The following is a 23,379-nucleotide window of genomic DNA, read 5'->3' as shown; positions in this document are numbered from 1 at the left end:
TAATTTATAAGGTTTATTGTGAAAGGTGGGTAGATGTAGAACTTGTGATTCCATCTACTTGCCTTGGGCCTCCACTCGCAGCAACCTCCTCGTGGTGAGGCCTGGGCAATCGGTATTGTCATTGGTAAAGTACTATAAACTGAGGATAATATCGAGCCAATGGCTGCGAACTTCGAATCTATCTCATAAAACCATGTTCTATATTACATCGAACTAGGATTATTTTAGAAATCGATATGAAATTCAAAGTGTAAAAATGTCTAGTACTTTGAATGTTTTAGACAGTTATTCGAGATAAAGATGTATGGAACTACTGAAAATTACTTTAGATTTCTTTTCCTTATTCTGTAAATTCTTTGATTGGAATATGAATGCTGCTGGAAGTATGAACATTTTCACAGGACAATGATACAAATGGAACTTTAACACTTTTTTAAGTGTTACAGTGATATTTCGTTGGCCTCCGTATTAGCGCACTGTGCCGAACGCGGATAGCATGATGTAGTCGCAAGGGAGCAGTTGAATCGAATACTGGCGCCTCCACCGGGTGTTCCATGACCCCACGTTCTCGCCACATGGGGTCCCTGGCGCCTCCACCAGGGGTTCCATGGCCCCGCGTTCTCGTCACACGGGGTCCCTGGCGCCTCCACCGGGGGGTCCCATGACCCCGCGGCGTCCCTGGCGTCTCCACCAGGGGTTCCGTGACCCCACGTTATTGTCACACGGGGTCCCTTGTGCCTCTACCGGGGGTTCCATGACCCCACGTTCTCGCCATACTGGGTCCTTGGTGCCCCCACCGGGGGTTCTGTGACCCCACCGTTTTCCCGCCATCTTGGATTCAGAAAAGTGCCGGAAAAACGGGGGATAATGGAACATTTAGTGGCGCCCCCACCCACTTTGGTGGCGGAAATTGGAACTAATTCTAAAATTTCTTGTTTGACTGTTTTTTATTGAAAAATCGTAAGAAAATATGCAATTTACAATGGTATTTGTATAAATTTAATAACAATTGCTTTAAATACTACTTATACATAATACTACTTAATATAAAAGTACCATTTTCGCGTGGCCGACACATGATCAGGTTACTTCTATCTGTTTTGAATAAAAAAAAACATAAATGATTATTAATCTCTACTAGTGATACGTTAGTTTAGATTAAAATGGGCGAAAAATCAGAGATTTTCTGTTGCCCTCTACTTAACTTACTTTACTGTTGCCATTTTTTTTGTACACATATGTCTATCTATCTATTGCACAATGTTTATGTTTGAAGAAACCAATCGTATCGCAGGAAATTCAAAATTTAAATGAAAGTTGAGAGACGCTTTTTCAAACGGCGGTTGTGGTAAAGAGTACTAGCCGTCATGTAACGCGCGAGGGACTCGTAAATATTAAGTTAAACTTATTGAATAATGTTACGAATTGTTTTGTGATTCGGATGAAATATCAGTCAAGCGAAGATGTCGGATAGCATAAAAGTTGCGATTAAAGTGAGACCCTTAATTAAACGCGAGAAAGACGAAAATCTGCCGATACAATGGATAGTTCAAGGGAACTCTATTGTGTCCACGGACACGGAGATGAAAAAGCGAGGAGATGGAGGATTTTGCTTTGGTATTTATTCATTCTTTCTAAGCCATACAACTCTCGAAATATACGTGTTTCATTGTATTTGAACGATTTTCTTATTATATGTTTTTATTTTTCGGTGTTATGTTTATAGATCATATTTTCGACATGAACACATCTAATGCAGATGTGTTTGACGTTATTGTGAAACCTATTGTTGATGCTGCTGTAAATGGCTTTAATGGAACAGTATTTGCATATGGTCAGACAAGTTCTGGCAAAACATACACAATGATGGGTACCTCAGAGGAACCTGGAATAGTACCACTTGCTATTGACCACATGTTTGATGCTATTGCAAATACTGTTGGACGAGAATTCCTGTTAAGGTGTGCATATAATCTGTTATCAGGAGAGGCTGCCTCAATAATAATATTATATTCAACAAGATGAAATTGAAATTAAACATTATTATCACGTATAAAAAAACTACTATTAATTTCTAGAATATCATATTTAGAGATTTATAAGGAAAAAGTGAATGATTTATTAAATAAGGATGGTATAGACTTGAAATTAAAAGAAGATGCTAGTGGACAAGTAATCTTAAAGTGTAAAGAAGAGATCACTAATTGCCCAGAGAACATGTTGTCTATAATGAAGAAAGGAGATAAGCATAGAAGAACAGGAGTGACTAATATGAATGAACGTAGCAGTAGAAGTCATACTATATTTAGAATTGTAAGTATACATTAAATAATAAGTCTGTTGTATATAGTATTTCAGGGTTCATGTATTTTTTCTCTAGACAATTGAAAGTAGAGAAGCAGGTGGAGATTCAGATGGTGCTATACAAGTGTCTCAGTTAAATTTAGTTGATCTTGCTGGTTCTGAAAGGGCACGGCAAACAGGAGCAACAGGAGAAAGATTTAAGGAGGGACTGCATATCAATTTGTCTCTTTCTACATTGGGATTAGTAATTATGCAATTAAGCGAATCACAGGATGGACAAAAATATGTTAATTTTCGTGACAGTAAACTAACAAGACTACTGCAGAATTCTTTAGGTGGTAATGCTATGACAGCTATAATTTGTGCTGTGACTCCCGCTGCTTTAGATGAGACTCATTGCAGTTTATCATTTGCATCTCGAGCTAAAAGTGTAAAGAACAAACCACAAGTTAACGAAGTTATGTCCGATGCAGCACTCTTAAAACGTTATGCAAAACAACTGTCTAAACTCCAGGCAGAATTAGAAAAAATAAAAATTGAAAATCGAGCTGCCGAGGTTCAAGAAATGGAGTCTAAATTACAAGAAAAGGAACGTATTAATCAGTTATTGGAAGAACGTATAGAATTACTAAAGACTCGAATCGTACCCGGGGACACGACAAGCCAGGAGTCGTTTAAGGGCAATTCTAAAAGGAGACAGACATGGGGTGGTCCTGGAATGTTTAATCAACGTCTATCTGCTTTCCAGCCTATAGGAGGTTTACCGACCATAAAAGAAGTATCTCTGGAAAAGTCACATAGAAAGAGCATTATTCAATCTGTTGACCTAATGAATCAAACGTTTCAAACAGCCTTTGCTGACTTTGAGTTAGAATTATATGAGACTGAACGGGAGCGAGTGAATGATGATAATGATAGCGATAGCGAAGAGGAACCGTTTATTACAAAACGTAAACATCGTGTTACATTTAAGGATGAAGTATGTACAATTAAATCTAAGAACAATGTAATACTAGAAGAAATTAATACACCACAGAAATGCAACATAGCAACTCAAACATCGAGCCATCATGCGTCTCCTTCCACACCGAAACATGTCTTACGACGATGTATTATGGACTTAACAAAACAGTTCGTAGAACTTCGTCAGTTTACGACTTTGGAAAAGCAGCTAATATGTCAAGATATTCATGCACATGAAGAAGAGGGAATAACGGAATTGCAAGAAACTGAACAAGGAAAATTGGCTTTTGAATCTCATACAGTAGAATATACTCCGGAAGTGAAAGAACGTCTACAAAATCTAAATCTTGCAGAAGAGAAAAATATGCAACGTATAATCAGTGAATTATGTGTTAAACTTATAGAAATTGAGAAACAAAGTGATCTGGAAAAAGATGCAAATCGAAAAACAATGAAACAGTTCTCAGAACTGGAGAAACAAATGCAAAATATTATTTCTGAAAAAAATGAGTTTGAATACATGAGTTGTGAATTACGAGCAGACTTGAAGAAGAAAACAGCAGAATTAGAACTAAAGAATATATCCGTGGAAAGTGTAAAAGAAGAAGAAATGAAGAAAATCTTGGAGTTAGAGAGACAGCTAAAGAGTATTACATCAGAGAAAGAGGAAGTACAACGCATTAACACTGAATTACGTACCGAATCAACGAAGAAGATTATAGAATTGCAAAATCACATTGAAAATATTACTTCTGAGAGGAATGAATTCGAACATATGCGTAACGAACTGCGCAAGGAGTTAAACAACAAGATGGTAGAACTAGAAACACTAAAAAACGATCCGGAGACTGCGAGTACAGAAATGATATCAAACATTCGAGACTTAGAGAAAGAAATCGAAAAGATGACATCTGAAAAAGTCAAATTGGAACAAACTACTGTCGATTTAAGAGCTGAATTGAGTCAGATGTCTTCGGATATGGAATCGAAAATTATTTCAGAGCAAACTGCAAAGCAAGATGCGTTTATAAAAATTTCTGAATTGAAACAGCAGATTGACAATACTACTATGGAAAAAAATGAATTTGAACGTATTACGGTGGACTTGAGAACTCAATTAGATCAAAAGACCACTGATTTGGAATCAAAAATTGTTGTAGAACAGATTGCAAGTCAAGAAGCTCTGAAGAAGAGTTCCGAGTTTGAAGAGCAACTAAAGGATATCATCATCGAGAAACAGGAACTTGAAAATACTAACGTCGACTTAAAGACACAATTGGATAAAAAGATTACCGATTTAGAATCAAAACTAGTAGCAGAACAGATTGCAAATGAACAAGCTCAGAAGAAGAATTGCGAGTTTGAAGAGCAACTAAAGAATATCATCATCGAGAAACAGGAACTTGAACATACTAACGTCGACTTAAAGACACAATTGGATCAAAAGATTACCGATTTGGAATCGAAAATAGTAGCAGAACAAATTGGAAATAAAGAACCTGAGAATAATTCTGAGTTGGTAGAGCAACTAAAAAGTAGTATCACCGAAAGACAAAAACTTGAAGGTATAAACACTGAATTAAGTAAGAAAGTTTCTGAATTTGAATCGCTTATAAAATTGGAAAAAACGATGCATCAAGAGACGACTGAAAAAGTTTCTATTTTGCAAAGAGAAATTGAATGTCTAACAGCGGAGAAGGATAAATTGAAAAACGAAATACAATTAGCAGAAACTGAAAGTCTAAGGGCAATGGAAAAGATGTCCGAATTAACCAAACAAATTAAAGATATAACAATACAGAAAGATGAATTTGAATGTATTAATACCGAGTTACGGACTGAATTAAATCAGAAGATTTCTGAATTGGATGTAAGAGTTGCGCTAGAACAAACTGAGGGCCATGATGCAGTGAAAAAGCTGTTCGAATTTGAAAAACATATAGCGAACATAACATCTGTAAAGATTGAATTGGAAGAGAAACTAAAATTGAGGGAAACTGAACACCAAAAGACAGTGGAGAAAATTTCTGAACTGGAAAAGCAAATTGAAAATATAACAACTGAGAAGAATGAGATTTTACGCGTTAATAATGAATTGTGTGCTGAATTAAGCCAGAAATCGTCAGAAGTAGAGGCAAGTGCGACATCGGAAAAAAATGAAATTGAGCAGATGGTGAAGAAAATTGACGAGTTAGAAAAGCAAATTGTTACTGCAACAGCTGAGAAAAGTGAGCTGGAGCGTATTAATATCGACTTACGTACTAAATTGAATCAAACTACGGAATCGACAGCAACAGTAACAACGGAGCAGACTGAGGATCAGAATCAGAAAGCGACCGAAAAAATTTCTGAACTAGAAAAACAGATTGAAAGTATTATTTCTGAAAGAACTGAAATGGAACATATTAATAGTGAACTGCGCATTGAATTGAGTCGGAGGTCTTCTGAATTGGAGATTAAAACATTAGAACAAATGGAAGCTTTGAAAGCAAAGGAAAAAATTTCAGAACTAGAAAATCAGATCGAAAGTATAAAATCCGAGAAAGATATACTACAGCGTATTAATACTGAGATAAGTCAAAAGGTTTCTGAGTTTGAATCGAAGACTGAAACAGAGCAAGCTTCAAGTCAGAATGCAATACAGAAGATCTCTGAGTTAGAACAACAGATTAAAGTCTTTATGTCCGAGAAAGAAGAGTCCAAATGTATTAGCGACCGATTACAAATGGAATTAAATGAAAAAACTTACGAAATGGAATTGAAACATACATCAGAACAGGTTGTACTTAAGGAAACAATGGAAAAAATTTCCGAGTTGGAAAAACAAATGGAAAATATAATCCTCGAAAAACAGGAAGTCGAACGCGTTAATTCTGAATTACGCGAAATACTAGATAAAAATATTGCAGAAGTAGATCTCAGAAACGAGGGTAATTGTATCAATGAAGACGATAATTTGAGAAATTATACAACGAACTTGCAGAATACAGTCACAAACATTCAAATCGTGGATCAAAACCTACAAGATCAGTTAGAGGACCAATCTTTTATGTCTTATTCAAGATTTAATGAAAGTACTGCGGACACTTCAACTCTGATGTTGAACATGGAGGCAGAAAAGAGCCAAATGGAAGAAACGCTTTACTTAAAGAGTCTGGAATTGGATGAAATAAAGAGTGATGTCCACAGTCTTAGACAAGACATAGAGAGTCTGCAAAAAACCATTTATTTGCTGACGACTGAGAACACGGAAATGGCTACAAAACTAACTACCGAACAGGAGAATGCAAAACAAGCAGAACTTAATCTTCAAAACACGATCGATGAACTTTATGCTCGCATTTCTCAAGTTACAAATGAGAAAATTAATTTAGAAAGCGATTTAGCAGCTTTAAATGATCAATTAGAGTCCATGCGTTCAAGAACACCGGAAACTTACAACGACGAAGAACTGCTTGCATCTTATCAAAAGAAAATTGATAAATTAACAACTGAAAATATTGAACTATCATCTTCGATTGCTGAAAAAAACAAGGAACTAGAGAGCATTAAAGAAAGTAAGTCACTCTTGTATGATCATGAATGTATGTACAAAGAAAAAGTAGCTGTTCTCACAAAAACGAATGAATGTTTACAATCAGAAAATGATGAACTCTCCACCGACTTAATAGATAAAATAGAGGAAAATGATTTGCTGAAGGAACAGTGTGACATATTAAAGAAGAAGATAGAACAGTCTCTAGCAATGAATGAGAATCCTTCTGAACACGATATGGAACATTTAAGATCAGAAAATAACGTGCTGAAGACTGAAATAGTAGAATTGAAAACAAAAGTGACAATACTATCCGAAGAAAATACAAAATTCTCGAATAATCTATTGGAAACCATGAATGATCTTGATAGTTCTCGAAATGAAAAATCCTATCATGATACATCATATTCATCAGCAGTATTCAGTGAAAACGCAGAGAATGCACAGGAAATTGTATTGGAAAATGATACTAAAGTCCTTGAATGTAAAGTTAAAATGTTACAGCAGAAAGTCAATCATCTGATTCGCTTAAATACTAAGCTGAGCGACTTGAAATTGACATCCTGCAGTCGATGCGCTCATTTGAAGAACATGAATGAGAGTCGAAGAGCTCTGAAACTCGAAGCGAAGGCATTGAATCACAAGTTGGAAGATCTCCAAAGGAAGTTCGATCGTAAATGTGAAGACACCGAAATACTGAGGAATAAGATGAATCAAGATTTAAATTTAAGTGGACACGACGCCTCAGCGAATGTCAGCTTTGTGGATGAAATGAATGTGAGCTTCGTGGAGGAGAGAATTCAGAATTTGAATGATGAACTGCAAACGTTGAAAGCAGATCATGATAAGTTGACAGTCTTATACGAAGATAAATGCAACGAACTTGAACAACTTCAGAACGACATGATTGTGGACGCAATAGGTGTCAATTCCACGCCGAAGAAGTCTTCCAATAAAAAAGGTTTCAGACTGGAACAAATGCAGAATCACATTGACCGGCTAAAAGAAGACATAGACGAAATGAAGAAGAACAGTACAAGTTTCACCGCCACGCTCAACCAGTTTAGAACTGAAAAGGCAAATCTATTAGATGAAATTAATACTTTAAAAGCTAGTAATGATGAACTGCGACAGATAATGTCTGGCAATGAGAACTCCGCAGCGGAAAAGGTGCAAGTTCTGGAAACTGAGTTAACCAACATGAGTAGGGAAATTGAGCAATTGTCCATACGAGAAAAGGAATTTGAAAGCCGGAGGTTGATCCTAGAAGTAGAATTAGAAGACTTGAAAATTGATCGAGAAAATAAGAATGCTTTGATTAATCAATTGAACGAGCGTATTTCTTCTTTGAAAAATGATTTAGATTTAGTTACCAGTCAAAACAATGAGTTAATTATGTCAAAAGCAACGAATAATAAATACAGAGAAGAATTAGAGTTATTAAAGAGACAATGCGAGGAGGAATTACAAAACGAGAAGGTACGAAGCAAGGAGTTGGAGCAACACGCCGTAAGAAAAATCAAAGAGCTGGAAGCGCATATAGAAAACCTTCAAGCAAACATAATGCAACAAGAATGTCTATATAAAGAACTGCAAGGGAAAGGTCTTTACGTCGAAAATCTTCTGCGGCAAAGCGAAGAGGAGAAACGTGTTTTGCTAGAAAAATTGCAAACAACTGAAGCAGAACTACTTGATTTTAAAAGCAACGTAGAAACGAGGTATAGAACTGAACTCCATTCAGTGTCCACACAATACGAACATCGTATCAAAGAATCTGAAGGTAATCTAGAAAAGCTCAACGATACACTAAACAAATTCATTGATGAGAATCTAAACTTGAAACAAGAGCTTACCAGACTAAGAAACATCGAAGAAAAGATCAATCAAGTAACAAATGAAAGTGAACGTGTGTTTGAGAAGGAAAAAGTGTTAACGAGTGACATCGAAAAACTCAACGAAGAATTAAGTGATATCAGAATTTGTATCACAAAAGAGTTAAGGTCACTCAAGTGCGATGTAAATTCGGCGGATCTTTCAAACAAATCTGTGAATGAGATCTTCATGATCTTGCTGCAGACTCTGGTGACAAAAGAACAAGAAATGATTAAAACTATAAGGGAAACATTTGAAAAAGACAAAAAGATACTAGTAGATAAGATGCAGCAAAGCGCAGATACAGAGAAACGTACAATAACATGGGCGAAAGAATTGGAAGCAGAAATTGAAAAACTGCAAACAGAACTGGCGGAACGGGAACATGTTCATAAGGAGTATCAAAACAAGATTTCTCAACTGGACCATCTCCTAAGAGAAAGTACTCATGAGAATGAAATTCTTAATGAAAACATGAAGGCGCTTGAAACAGATTTTCACAATCTGCAAACAGAATTCGACAAGCAATGTAAGGTTGACAGTCGACAAGAAGAAGCTATTTTTGTTGTCCAGAAAAGGGAGAAAGAGGCACAGGAAGTATTTAAGAGTAAAGAATTGGAATTGCAATCGAAACTAAAATTTGAAAAGGAGATGTACGAGAAGAAAATAATTGACCTTGTGTATACCGTCGAGTCTTACAAAACAAAAAACTTGGAGTTAAATAGTACTGTGGAGGGACTTGAAGCTCATGAGAAACAGTTGAAGAATATCATAGAAGCAAACTCAACCGAAATAAAAAAGAACAATCAGAAGATAGAGGAACTGACCGCAGAACTTGAACAACTTACTGAGGCTTACAACGCGGTGAAACAGCAGATGGAACTGAAAACTTCTCATGTAGAAGAAATCACAGCAATTTTGAAAAACAAGTGCGACATGGTATCCGAATATAAGACGAAGCTTGAAACTATCACGCCAGAATATGAAACATTAAAAGAACATATTAAAGATAAAAAAGAAGTCATCGAACGATATAGGCAGGAAATTGAAACATTAAAGAGGGAAAGGGAAGAACAACTAGAAATAATCAAGGACAAGTTGAAATCAGAGGAAATAAAAAATGCTGGATTGATCAAGCAATTAAATGAATTGAACAACAAGAACGTTGCATGGATAGAGGAATTGAACGCGTTGAAAGAAAAGTATGAAGATCTTCAACAAGCAAATGCGAAACTGGAAAGCAAAGTCAGAAACAGTACTAGCAAAATCAGAGCAGAAGCAGAAATGGAAGAACTGAAGGAGGTGAACAGAAGACTGCAAAGCACTTTTGAAGGTGCAAGTAATCGTGTGACGGAACTTCAAGAAGTAAAAAATCAGACTCTCAGAGAGTTGATCGACACTAAGGCTATGTATGATCTGTTACTGCAAGAGAATACGGTGATGAAGAAAACTTTATCAGCATACGAATCCAAATACACATCTTTAAATTCGACAATGGGTGAAAGCCAATTGGATGCGCTTCTATTAGAGAAGAACACAATCGCGTTGGAACTGGAATATAAAAAATTAATGCTGAATCAAAAGGAAAAAGAAATTGCGGACTATAATATTCAGGTACAACAGCTACAAGAAAAGAATAAAGAACTGGACGATGAGCTAGAAGAATATGCGGCGGTAATTCAGGAGCGAAACATTGAAGTTTCTGAACTAGAGGGTAAACTAAATTCCCGTTTAACAGAAAATATTCGTATTAATGAATTAGAGGAGAAATTGCAGAATGTTAGTGAAGAGAATGAGAAACTTCGAAGTCAGATCGATGGACTCAAAATGAGACTGCAAATGGACACAGAGCAAACGGAAGACATCAAATCAAGACAAAATGAAAATGTTATTCGTATATTGCAAAAAGAGAATCTAGACTTGTTCATGAAGTTAAAGGATTACAAGAAACAGTTGGACACGAAACTTAACAGCAGCGATGCTAATGGACTTAAAGACACAACAATGGACCAGTCGAGAACTCCAAGTAAAAAGGTACAAAATAACTTTGAAAGCGCGTGGACCCGTATCACAGATCTCCAAGGTGAGAAATATGAAATTATGAAGGAATTGGCTGATTCTAGACGACAGTGTGATATTTTGTCGAAAGAGAATATCGAGGTAAAAAAAACACTGCAGTTGTATAAATCCAAGCTAAATGCACCGAACTTGACGAAAGAAGGCGAGATATTTTCTGACGTCCAGCAAGAAGAAAACAAAATTACATGGAAATTGGAAACTCAAACTTTACTGTTGAGTCAAAAGGAGAAAGAACTTAAAGAATGTGTAAATAAAATACGAGATTTAGCGACTAAGAATAAAGATCTTGATGTTGAACTTGGAAAATATGCGGCCACTATTCACGAACGCGACGTAGAAATTTCGAAACTGAAAGGGAACCTAAATTTGTTGAAAGACGAAAATAATAAGCTTAGAAGTGAAATTGGAGAGCTTTACGTTAGACTAAGAGGCAATATGCACAACGAGAGTGTAAAAAGGCAGTTACACAGTAGTGTATCCGAGAAACATGTCAGTGAATACGAGGATAAATGTCAACAATTGAAAAAGAAGATGCATGACTTAGAACTGCAACTGGTGTCGAAGAATGGAAAAATTGCAACGTTAGAACTTCAGATCCAAAGTGAAAATTTTCCACATCAGAGAAAATGCAAAGAATTGGAGGAACGCTTACTTGTTTGCCGTAGTAAGGTACGTATGCACGTAATACAAATTCTATTGTACATTATTAATTATACTTTATACGTATATTACATAGAATACAGAGTTGATGTCGGAATTAAGGAAACTTCAGAAGACTACGAACGATATTAATGCATGGGAATGCGATATCTGTAGGCGTTGGCGTATAAATAGAAAAGATCAGGGCTGTCAAACGATACCTAACAACACAGTACGTTTCTGCAGCATTAACAGCGGTGTTGTCGATGTAAGTTCCGATTACTACATAATCCAATGTCTAATTTGTAATGCATCCGTCTGTAATCTGATTGTTTCCACAGGAGCACATAAGGATACAAAAATTGGAGAAGGAGAAGACATTAATGAAAGAATTGTGTCGTTCCCGATCTCGACGTATAAAAGAACTAGAGGATAGATTAAAAGGACTAGAAGATGCTATTACAGAGAACCAAAATCAGTGATTCTTTCGGTTTTAAGTACATTACTTTAAGATGCATCTCGCGTTGAGCATTTTACTTTGTTGCGGTAGGATTTCCATTGAACATAAAATGTTAGTTTATCTTGTACATATGAAACGATTGTGCAATTTATTCGCACTTTAAGCACAATTAGTGAAAGGTCGACTTTATGATTAGACTGTAGATGTTACGCACTTACAAAATACGCGATTGTCCAGAGCATAATAAAATAAGAACTTTATTGCATTTTATTAAAGTTTTTGTTTTATTTTAATGCAATGAAACCTCCAATACTGTAAGAAAATTCTTGCTTATTTCCAATTGGCAAGTGCTTCTGTACAATTCAAATTTGCATAAACATTTGCAATCTAGTTTGTATCATACAATCACATATTTATTCTAAGAAATGTAAATAATCGATATAAATCTAACATCTTTAAATGTTAATTATTATGTAACATGAAATCCGTGATTCAAAATACTGATTTTATTCGAGAACTCATGACTTAATCATACAATTAATAAACAAGAAATAAATAAAACGTGGTTTTATAATCCAATTGTATAAAATTATATTTTTATTAATATTTGTATATAATGCACAAAATCATTTTATGTAACTAATGTTACATACTTATGATTTATTACCTCATTCCATTACCTATCACGATTCTCCAAGTTTAGATTTTTTTGTCTTATATGTCGGTGTGAATTTTTTCGGCCTTTTTTCACCAACTTTTCTTTGAAAAAGATCTACCATAAAAAAAATGATTAGTTAGAACACGTCAATGAATCCCACTCTTCCAATCATAAAAATGCAATTACCTTTATCAGGTTCTTCTCCTACTTCATCGCGGTAATATTGTGCATCATCATCTTCTTCCACAGTATTTTCTGCAACCGATTCCTTCGCAATTTTCTGTAACAGCATTTCGCTTTCTTTCTTTTTCTGCATTCCTTTTAATGATTTTTCTTTGTGTTCTTGTTTCACTTGTTCTTTTTTATTTTTATTTTGTTCTTGTATCTTTTTCCTTTTTTCCTTCAATTTCTTCTTTTCTTCTCGTTTCTTTTTTATCATTAATTTCTCTTCTTCTGACTTATGGACATACTCGTGGAAGAGTACTTCACCATCCATAAGCCCATCCTCAATTTTAATCAACTAAAATTATTTTTACAAAAATATTAACTATTAATCGTAATATTAACTTAAAAAAAAACGATTACCAACCTCTAACGTTAATCTAGGTCCTAATTCAGATAATCTTATTGCACTTTGACTACTCGCGTGGTTGCCGCGCGAAGATAATTTCTGTGGTAATATGACATGATTTGCAGGATCATCTTCTGCTTCGCTTTCAGAAACAGTTCCTTTTGTCAAAAACTCGGAAAAATCATCGCATTTGGACAAATTTGGTATTTTAGCTTGTACAATTTTTTTTACGCCTTTTGATAAACCAACAGGTACAACTCTGATAGCATAATGTCTGACATCAATTGTTTTAGATGTTGTATTATAATTTAAGCAAAGACATCTGCGAATAGTACTTAAATTTACCTAAAAAAAATACAAAAATGTTTGTATATAATATGAAGTATCACTCATGTTTCATACATATCTTATTAATCTTTAAACTTACATTGGTTAAGTTTATTGTAGGAAACATGTTCTGAAACATAGATGCAATAAGTTTCAATTGCATACCTTCTCCACTAAAGTTATTTAATACTACGAGTGGAGAATTTTTGAACAGTTCTTCATATACCATTTGTTTCTTCAACATAGATACCACATCACGTGCTAAGGAAAAGCTATGTATTTTGAAAGAAAGTGTAGGTCCTCTTGGTAACCTACAATGTGTATATATTTTGACTATTAAAGCATATTATGATAGTTTATGAAATTGGTAGAAAAATAACTGTAACTATACCTGCAAAGTTTAAAGTACATTCCCTGTTCTGCCCTTGTAAATATACACATGTGAGTTACATGAAGCACACTTGCAATGGATACAAAATCTTTAATTGTATTTCGCTTCCTTTCCTTCAGTGACACTGCCGTAAATGGTTCCATGATTCTACGGAAATCTTTAGTGAGTTCTGCTACATGTTCTCCAGGTAAACCACGATGAATGACAAACGAATGAGGTGCTTTCACTAATTCTGGATTTTCGTCCAAATTAATCTGTTTATTTTTCTTTACACAACGACCCTACAAAATTTGTATTTGTGTTTATTATATATGTAATGTATAATTATCCTCATTTTTATTCCTAGTTGTTATTTACACACAAAAAATCTAGCAGATTCCAGTGTACTAGCACGATTTACAATTGTAATGAGGATTTAGTTTACAAAAATGTAAAAATACTGAAGTTCGTTAGAATTATGGTAAATATATACCTTTTTACGGCGCCCCATGATTTCTTCTTAAATTGGAGGTTAGGTTCTCTTTCACGTGTATACACAAAACGGAATAATGTGAAGTGTCACTAATGTTGATACAGGTTGAGCATAATGCGATGCCTTCAAGACGACTCAAATTACTATTAGTTTTTTCTTTCTTATAATTTGGCATATCTCTTTAGTAATTATTGTAATTGTTCGAGGAATAATTCGAGATGAAACACTTGTTTGCACAGTTATGTACAATAAAAATAATAAGACGGAAACAATATAAATAAATTATCGTATGCGTTTTTAATCATTCAAAAGACAATATAATATATACATAATATACAATCATCGTTATTATGCTATGATGATCTTGTTACGTGTTGCACTATTCCTAAGTTATAATTTTATAAGTTACAATTAGTTCGATTACACTCTCGATAATATTTATATGCAAAGAGAAATTAACGGTTTCGTAATGTTCTCACGAGTGAGTTTAAAATCCATTTTATTGTATATTCTTTCACTAAGTCAGTGAACTTCCCTGTTTAACCTTAAGACTTCCCCCATTATCTTCGCCTTGGAATATCACATAACGAACAAGATTTTGATTTCTGCATAGTTGCATTGCATATTACTACATTCTTTTCTAGGAAATCCAGGATAAAGAGGACCGTTTCTTTTGAAAATTTAATGCAAAATGTAATGGATAATCATTAATAAAACTGACAGACATTAAACATTTTGAAATATTACAATAATCGAAGGACAATCATTTGAGAAGTCAAGAACCAAATTCCAGCGCGGACGTCCCTTTGTTTTGTTTTTTTTTTACATAGGTAATTTTGTTATAATTACTTCGCGTAATAATTACGTGAAATTTTATAATTTGCAATTTAATATTTTGTCAACAAAATGAAACTGTATGCTTCTACTTCACAGAGATTAAACTTTGCGTTATCGTCTACGAAGTATTCAAGCCTGAACTCCGTGGAAGCTATGTACAATAAGAGATCGCGAAACCACACGGCTTCCCTTCTCGTTCCCATTATGAATCCTGGAAATGACTACGGTTGTTCACCGTGTGGAAGGAAGGATTCATTGTCTGGAAGCGCGGGAACTTCGGTGCGACTTGTTAAGCGAAGAAAAGTCTTCTCACGGTGCAAAGTTCACGGCCAGCACGTCGATCTTTATCTACCTAGCCGTGTCCGGGGACCCCTCGAGAGTCTTTACACACTGAAATTACGTCGCCAATAACGAGGACGTACTAAAGGTTTTCGAATAATTTCGCTACCACGACTTCTTTCCTTGCCCCTGTACTTTTCTTGAAGTTACATACATAGTACGCCTGTTATCGATGCCGCCATTTTTCATAATTTATAATACAATACATAAATCGTTAACGATGTCTGCTGCTGTATTGGACGATAAAATGCTGCAACAATCTGATTGATATTTCTTGCAAGTGTTCCTTCCGATACGTAATAATTACAAGGTCAGGTACATGTATTGCCTCTACATAGTGACTTCAAAAAGTATTCATACACCGCATTTAACCCTTTGCGTACAATATAATTAAGCCTTTCCACTCTGCCTTATCTACGCCTAAACCGATCACTGCCAGGAGTAATGGAACATGCTCTCAGTTTTATTTTATAGTGATCTTTAACACGTTGACTGTTCAGACCTCGGAGAAGGTCGATTTTTGGATGAAATTTGGTGGAAACTGTACGAGACCATGTGTAAACAAAGCAAAGAAGTTACTTTGGAAGATGCAAGAAAATAAAATAGCGAAATATTATTATGTTTTTAAAGCTAGAAAACACCCTGCACCAATTTATTGTGTCCCGATGCTTCATCAGTAAGTATATACGATATACGGGCACATCGTCTCTTGGTTGGTTCCGCATCCTTGATCCTGCGTATGCTTTTAACAGCGAATAGAAGTGCTGCGTCGCGTTTAAGCCAACGGCCTTAACGACAATAACAGGCTGTACGATTAATTGTGACGATGCTACGCAGTTACGTAGACCGTTCGCCGTTCAATACCGTTGACTCCCGCTCCCCGGAGATGAAAGCCATTTCTGGGCAGGCAAGAGACGAAGACAAATTCTTGGTGGTAGTTCCGGCTACGCGTTCCCCGTGGTCGTCGTTACGCTTTGAGCGCTGTGATTCGTCAATGGCGACGCGGATAATAGTCGCGGTACGGTGCACCGGCTGCGTCTCGAGGTAACGTCTGCCATATGCCAAGCTGGAAACCGGCCGTGATTTTTGTCAGTATCATTGCCATAAGGAAATCGAAAAACAGAAACGTAAGACCGTTCGTCCTACCATCACCTAATCAACCCTATTCACTCCCCTCCTTCCTCCCCCCAGTTGCGTGTAGTTATTTGAAATAGATATCGCCTATTTTATTACTAAAATGTTAAAACACCCCATAACGCGAAAATGTTTGGAAATGAAAAAAGCAACAGTCATCTTCCCTTGATTTGCTGTCTGGGAAAGAGTTTGTCCACTAAAAATTTGTGAATGATGCTTCAGCATCAAGCAACAATTCCACATGCTAATAGGGTTTAGAAGATTGGACTTAAAGGATATTCTGAAATAAGGGGGATGGCCCTGGAAATGTCGGCCTATAATGTTAAAAAGTAAAATCTAATATTCTGATTATAGGAAATACATTTATTCCGCGTGCAATCTTCTGAAGTGTGGTATTGGAAACGGCGAAATATTATAGATTTTCATTACAACTTCAAGAACTGATAAAATAGTAAAACTGTACGGACAGACGCATGGAAACGAGGGTTTAAGGCACACCGTTGCACCTGTACCCGCTGAATGCCCTCCGCTGGCACTCCTACCTTACTAAGCTTGCTTGTAAAGTACTAATAATGCCTTGAAGCGCCGTAGCACGTGCTTTGCACAAGCAACATATGAATTTTGTCTGTCTCTGAAGACGAATGACCCACGGTATTTATTTAAATGAGGCAGTTTGAGGAAAAAACAGAACTGGTTCCACAGACTTTACCGACCACGTGAATCCACCGAGATCATGCGCTCATACGACCCTCATACACTGTTCCTTCGATGCGAAACCTCCGTTAATTTCATCCTCTTTCTCTATTGAAACTAAATGACTGGCACAAAATACTGTTACAATCATTTTATTATATCACTTGTATATCTTTATGTGTTATTAAATATAAAAAATCATTACACGCTAATAGAAGAACGAAACTGTCCCGTGTTTGAGTCATATTTTATAACCTTAACAAAATACGATACTGTCTTACAAACATAAAAATGTGCATTCAAAAATGTCAGTTATATAAAAGTACAAAACTTCTGTCCTAAGTATTATATCAAATGTAAATGCGTACAAACTTAATAGTAACTAATAATAAAATTAATTGAAAGAAAAATAATAAAATTATGACGATTACTTTTAAACATTTTTAGTATGAAAAACATAAAAAGGTTTTTTAATACTGTTAGTATTTTGTTTTTGACGAATAAGAGGTGCAAAAGTCAGTTATCCTCCTTTAGAGGTGTTAATAGTGCTCGAGTGAGAAGTTTTAGTCGTACCGGACGACGTTGAGCTGGAAGAGCTGGAAGTGCAGGAAGTGCAGGAAGAGCAGGAAGAGCAGGAAGAGCAGGAAGAACAGGCAGTACAGGAGCTCGAACTGCTCGAACTGCTCGAACTGCTCGAACTGCTCGAACTGCTTGAACTGCCCGAACTGCTTGAAAGATTTTTAACATCTAAATGGATATCGGTAAATTTAAGATTGTCCCAAACGGGTTTCACATTTTCATTTTGCCGCGAGGAAATTACGCTGCTATCGCTAAGATTTGACTTTTGCACCCAAGACGGAAGATCTGATTCAAGAGGGTCGTAGTCGTAATTAATGGTTTTCGTACCATACATCTCGCAAACGATTTTCCGTGGTGCATATGCCTTCTTTTTCAATACCTTCCTTTTCGGTGCCTTCCTTGTCAATGGCTTCGTTAAAATTTTTCGTGTCCTTTTTTTTTTAATTTCCTTCTTTATGAAAGTTTCGGTTTTCATTGTTTGCAAATAAGGCGCGAACCAATTTTTAACGTTGTTATCCGCGACATCATTTTCTGAAGAGGATGTAGAATAGGTAGGTCCCTCTACAATCGAAGAGTTATCATCATCGATTGGAGACGGTTCATTTCGTTTCACAATTTCTATCGCATTTTCCGATTTGGGAAATTCAATCGATTTGAAATCCATTTCAAGATAATCAGACATAACAACTGCTGAATCATCCTCTATATCTTCTTTGCGAATTTTAATTTTGTCGAAGTCGTTATTCGCTAAGAAATGTGCATCAACTTCGTAAAACGCTGACTTGTTGGACAAAGATGTATCATCCCGCTCAATAATGAACGAGGCTTCGGAAATATTGGGGATGGATTCGTTGGTATAATTGTTTCTACTGTTGTCGACACAATTATCTATATCGACACCATAATAGAGCCAGTTTAAAATTTTCATCCTGTATGCTTTTCTAAAGCCTAGGTTCTTTCCATTGTTTGACGGTCTCGAGAGTATATCACCTTTATAAGTGCAATCTTCTTCACTTTCTGATGATACAATCATCGAAAAGTTGTCTAGGTGACATGGACAATTCGGATCGTATATTCTCTGCAGAAACACATCCTCATTTTAACGACGCCTGAACTCCTTTTCTCAATATGTAAATATATTACGTATGAAATTAAAACTTTTTACATAACGTGGCAATACATAATCATAACAACACTCGGCTGAGTTAGTAATGCACAACTGATATCGGGTCAAGTTTGACCCATATTTTCTATCAAAAAGTTAGGTCTAAAGTATGTATGTAGAATGAAAGTTTTGATATGGATTATGTTTGTAATCGGTTGTTCGCGCATAAATGTATATCGAATACCCGTATTTATATGTGTTGACTAAAATACTATATACTAGAAACTAGTAGAAATACGATTCTGGTGAATGTGTGTACACACATACTTAAAAAGTTCGTTCAATTTATAGTCATTCATGTTTTTACCCTGCGACGTACGCTACATATTGTTTTTGTTTTTTAGAATGATCAAAGCGCCATCATCAGCAATTATCAGTACTATCTCATACAATGTAAACGAAAGCTTTGTTTTAGAAGGAATATACTCACAGGTTGTCGAGGAAAATGCTGAAGTTTTACATTTTGTGACACAGGTTTTGTCCACGTTGTAGAAAGCGTTCTTAAATTGAAGAAATATATTTGTCCTGGCCAGCTTTTAGATTCGCATTCCACCCAGTCATGGGTGTCTTGGAAGATGCCGAAGCCACTTATCTCGTTATCATTATTTTCTGACAGTGCAGACACACTACCACTAACACTGTGATCTTTTAGAGACGTTAATGAGTCGTTGAAACATTCCATCTTGTCCTCATTAGACCACATTTTCCCGGCATTAACAAAGTACAAAAACCTCAACATAAAACATTTCGTGCCAGAGTGGACATCATTCCACGAAAGAACCATGTCAAAACAATCGAAGAAGAATCGATGAAGCGCCATCCTACAGCTAACGAAATACATAAAAGTCCTGCATTAGGATCGCGTTAGGTCGAAATGCGTATCGTTGTTATCGACGCTGTATAAATTAGTTTTGGTCAACAGATGGACACACATACATACATACGTATAATGTACGTACAAAGTAGACACATGCTTCAAGAATTAGCCTTGACACCAACGATGGGACTGATCGTCGCGGTTAGGTAAACAAACTTCTTAGAAATTTATACGTACGTTTAACCTATACCAGTATAATATTCTTTGTGACGTCATGAACGCGGTCAAAGACTGCTGTTTTTCCTAAACACAAGTTCCTACCTCTCAGTCTTGAATTTACTACTCTCAAGAACATAGACCGGTGCGTGAGTGCTAGCATATTTTGAAATTCTAAGAAGTAATTTAGTAGCAATTTTCTATTGATTTTGCAAAAATACAATGTTAAGGAATCAACTATCTTACCATCTATCGGACATATTGTCTATTGTATATAACTATTCTATCGTACAAATACTTTTGTTGCACATTACGCGTTAGTGTGAAAGTTTAGTTTTCGAGATAAAGAAAGTGATTTTTTTTTCAAATCGGGGTGAAAAATCATTGCGTATAGATATGAATTAACATTTTTAATTGCCTCTATTTTGTATGTATCAGCTAATTCAGACTTAATGCATCATTTTCAGGTTAAAAGAAGAAAGTGCACGTGCTGTGTTATCATTTGAATGTCCGTTACAAGTCCAGTGCGCGTTTTGGATCACGTATTACCGTTTGTCGTTCGCGCGCGAGCTGTCTCGTTACGTGCACGTTTTCGATTTGTTTAAAGTCTATCGCCAGTACATGGACTGAACAGGTATGTATACATATGTATATACGTATGCGTAACAATTGTTTGCACGATGTTTCCGTTTGATTGTATCAACAAAAGGCGAGCAAGATTTGAATCTTATTGTGCTCGTTTGCGCTGGAAGTACACGAAATCATGTTATACCTTACTTTAGTTCACTAACAGAAATTTTGAGTAAATATTTTGAAGGTGACACCTTAATATTGCAGTCAGCCATGAATTTAGGTACTTTAGGTTAGGTCGGCGTACCTGTAGCGTTATTTTTAACGTTACTGTCACTAACAATCCAACTTTAATTGAATTCCAAAAAAGTTTGCGGCTCACAGGTTGAAATCATTGTAACCGTAAACCAAATCCTATACGGTTTACAATACTGCAGATTAATTTGATTATTCGGATGATTATTAAGGTACATTATACATGCTAATACAGGGTGACCATTGAACCCAATTGGGGAATAGGTTACAAGTAGAGATGCATTTAGACTTTAGATTATTGTTCGCCATATTATTAATTATTACACTGCGTATGTTCACGTCTATACTTGTAACATAAAAATACGTTAGATATAGTTGAATGCAAAGTACAAGTTAACTCGTCATTGACAGTTAAGAGGATAATTTTGTTTGTAGAACCACCTAAAAATAATTTTGAACATTTGTTTCGAAAGTTTTATCCAGTTATAACACTTGTACACGAATCGTCTATCCCTTACCGTATCGCAATACTCATGTTTGAATGAATCTTGCCGCTTGGCCAATACACTGTCTAGCTACAAACGGCACTAATTACTCAAGCCTCCTGAGATAATTCATCCAAAGCAGATGACGAAATATTAATGTCTGGAAAGTTACATGTGGTGCGTTCAAACAAGCTGGAACGTTATTAAGATTAATCCGCAATTATTTGCCAGTTTGTGTAAATTGCATCAAAGCAGGGCTCACCAGTCGTTGGTTCGCGAACCGACGTGTAACTAACGTGTCGGAAGTGATTATCATAACAAGAAAATTGTATAATGTTAAGTGTTAGTTGGCCGAACGGAGCACGCTATCCGCACTTGAGCATTTGAAATTATATTCGAGGCGCGCGCGTGGGTACACACCTTTAAGGCTCGCGCGCATTTGTTTACCAGAGGGAGATGTGTGTTCGATTCTTGAAGCTCCCGCGTATTCAAACACGATATACGTGTCGAATAATACGAAAATTCGAAGTATCCGCACGTAGAGGCCGGTATAGACTCGTGAAACGGGCCACGAGGACGGGTCAGCCACGAATAAAACCGCTCCTCAAAACTTCTTCTTCTTTTTTTTTTTTTTTCTACCTTTTCCCGGAAGGAACGTCGACCGAATGCGTAATGGCCGTGCACACGCGTGCATCTCTGTGAATGTGCACACGCTCGGGACTCGCGAGGTGAATTACCTTGGAACCCCGTCACATTTTTTCCCCATTCTCGAGCCTCTTTGTCGATTTGATCTTTGTTCGAGGTACAGCTGTGGACTCTTTCTATGGGGCAACCGCTCTCTTTCATGATCGGTTTCCGTTTTCGTACGATTGCATAATATTATTATCGTACAGGGTAAGCTTGTAGTTCTGTAAAACACTTGAAGGCAGACTGTATAGTACAATTTTAAATAATTTATCGAAATTTCGATCGGTTTTATTGCGGGATTTATTTGTGTATCACAATGTGGAAAAGTGAACATTATTCCCCACTAGTCCAAGCAGTCTAACAAGGGAATTTCGGTATATCAAAAACTGATTTTTTTTAAAACACATTTATATTCGTTTCTTGTATCTTCGCACCTCCGGAGTCTAACCAAAGGAGAATGGTTCTTTCTTTTCGGGTACGATAAGAGGAACTCGAGACTACGAAATCTGATATTTCCATTGTAATTCGGCATGCACGGATACTCTCGTTGCTCGCCACGTAGACCCAGATAATCAATACCTGTGTGTGCCCGACCTCATTGTGGAGGGTAGAACAAATTGGTGCACCACCTACGGCGCGAGTCTCTCGCTGAATTCTTGCGTAGATAATCTCTTTGGAAGTTTTCAAGGATGCGCCACGTAATTTACAACCGTGCGCACAGCCAGTCTCTGTTTTTCTCCGCCGTGTTTCATTGTGTATACGCGCCATTTCCAAAGTCCTTTTGTTGCGCGAGCCCAGAACGGAGGACCCCCGCAGGAAAACTGTAACAAACGTGGTGTCCTTGGCCACGGTGATGTCTTTATTTCCCAATGGTGGATTGCTTTATTCCGTCAATAATAAGCGTTCGGAACAGATGATCCATCGACACGGTTCGAATTGTGCTCGCTGAGGGCTCCAATTACGAGACGCAAAAGGGACAAACGACCAACAGTAACGAGGCACGATAAAACCACGGAGATAGCCCCGATGGAACAACTTATTAGAAGCGTGTTCAACAGATCGGCCAGACTTGGTAATTATGTTGAACAGGATTCTCAGGTTACCCTTCCGAGACTATCGGGATTTAAGAAGCGCGCGTGAACTGCGTGGAACGCGATATTAATTCGATTAATTTAAGTTCGTTGCGCGTCGTTAATACTAATCAATTTTAAAATAGTGGAGAGAGAGGATATCACGTACAGTTACCGCGATTAATATTCGGTTATCGCGGTGCTTCCATAATACGGGGGTGGTGATTCGGTAATTCTATCCACCTGAAAGATATTTCGATC

The 23,379-nt window shown here is 36.5% G+C and overlaps 2 protein-coding genes across 2 annotated transcripts; one reads left to right on the top strand and one right to left on the bottom strand.

Moving 5' to 3' along the window:
- Window positions 1–1,346: 1,346 nt before the first annotated feature.
- On the top strand, window positions 1,347–11,874 carry LOC107185273 (centromere-associated protein E-like). Its single transcript, XM_015572932.1, has 7 exons — window positions 1,347–1,617; window positions 1,727–1,961; window positions 2,079–2,313; window positions 2,381–4,738; window positions 4,964–11,422; window positions 11,490–11,660; window positions 11,734–11,874. The coding sequence occupies exons 1-7, from the start codon at window positions 1,464–1,466 to the stop codon at window positions 11,872–11,874; spliced, it is 9,753 nt and encodes a 3,250-aa protein (XP_015428418.1). The 5' UTR covers window positions 1,347–1,463.
- A 651-nt stretch (window positions 11,875–12,525) lies between these two features.
- On the bottom strand, window positions 12,526–14,327 carry LOC107185340 (protein Peter pan). The gene is made up of 6 exons (XM_015573003.1): window positions 14,272–14,327; window positions 13,800–14,080; window positions 13,509–13,719; window positions 13,100–13,426; window positions 12,697–13,030; window positions 12,526–12,624 (listed from the first exon to the last, which is right to left on the bottom strand). The coding sequence occupies exons 1-6, from the start codon at window positions 14,287–14,289 to the stop codon at window positions 12,536–12,538; spliced, it is 1,260 nt and encodes a 419-aa protein (XP_015428489.1). The 5' UTR covers window positions 14,290–14,327; the 3' UTR covers window positions 12,526–12,535.
- Window positions 14,328–23,379: the final 9,052 nt, after the last annotated feature.

This window comes from Dufourea novaeangliae, unplaced genomic scaffold (genome assembly GCF_001272555.1).
Source record: "Dufourea novaeangliae isolate 0120121106 unplaced genomic scaffold, ASM127255v1 scaffold60, whole genome shotgun sequence".
NCBI classification, from domain to species: Eukaryota; Metazoa; Arthropoda; class Insecta; order Hymenoptera; family Halictidae; genus Dufourea; species Dufourea novaeangliae.
Note: the sequence above shows the minus strand (reverse complement) of the source record. Positions and strands in the feature narration are given on the sequence as shown.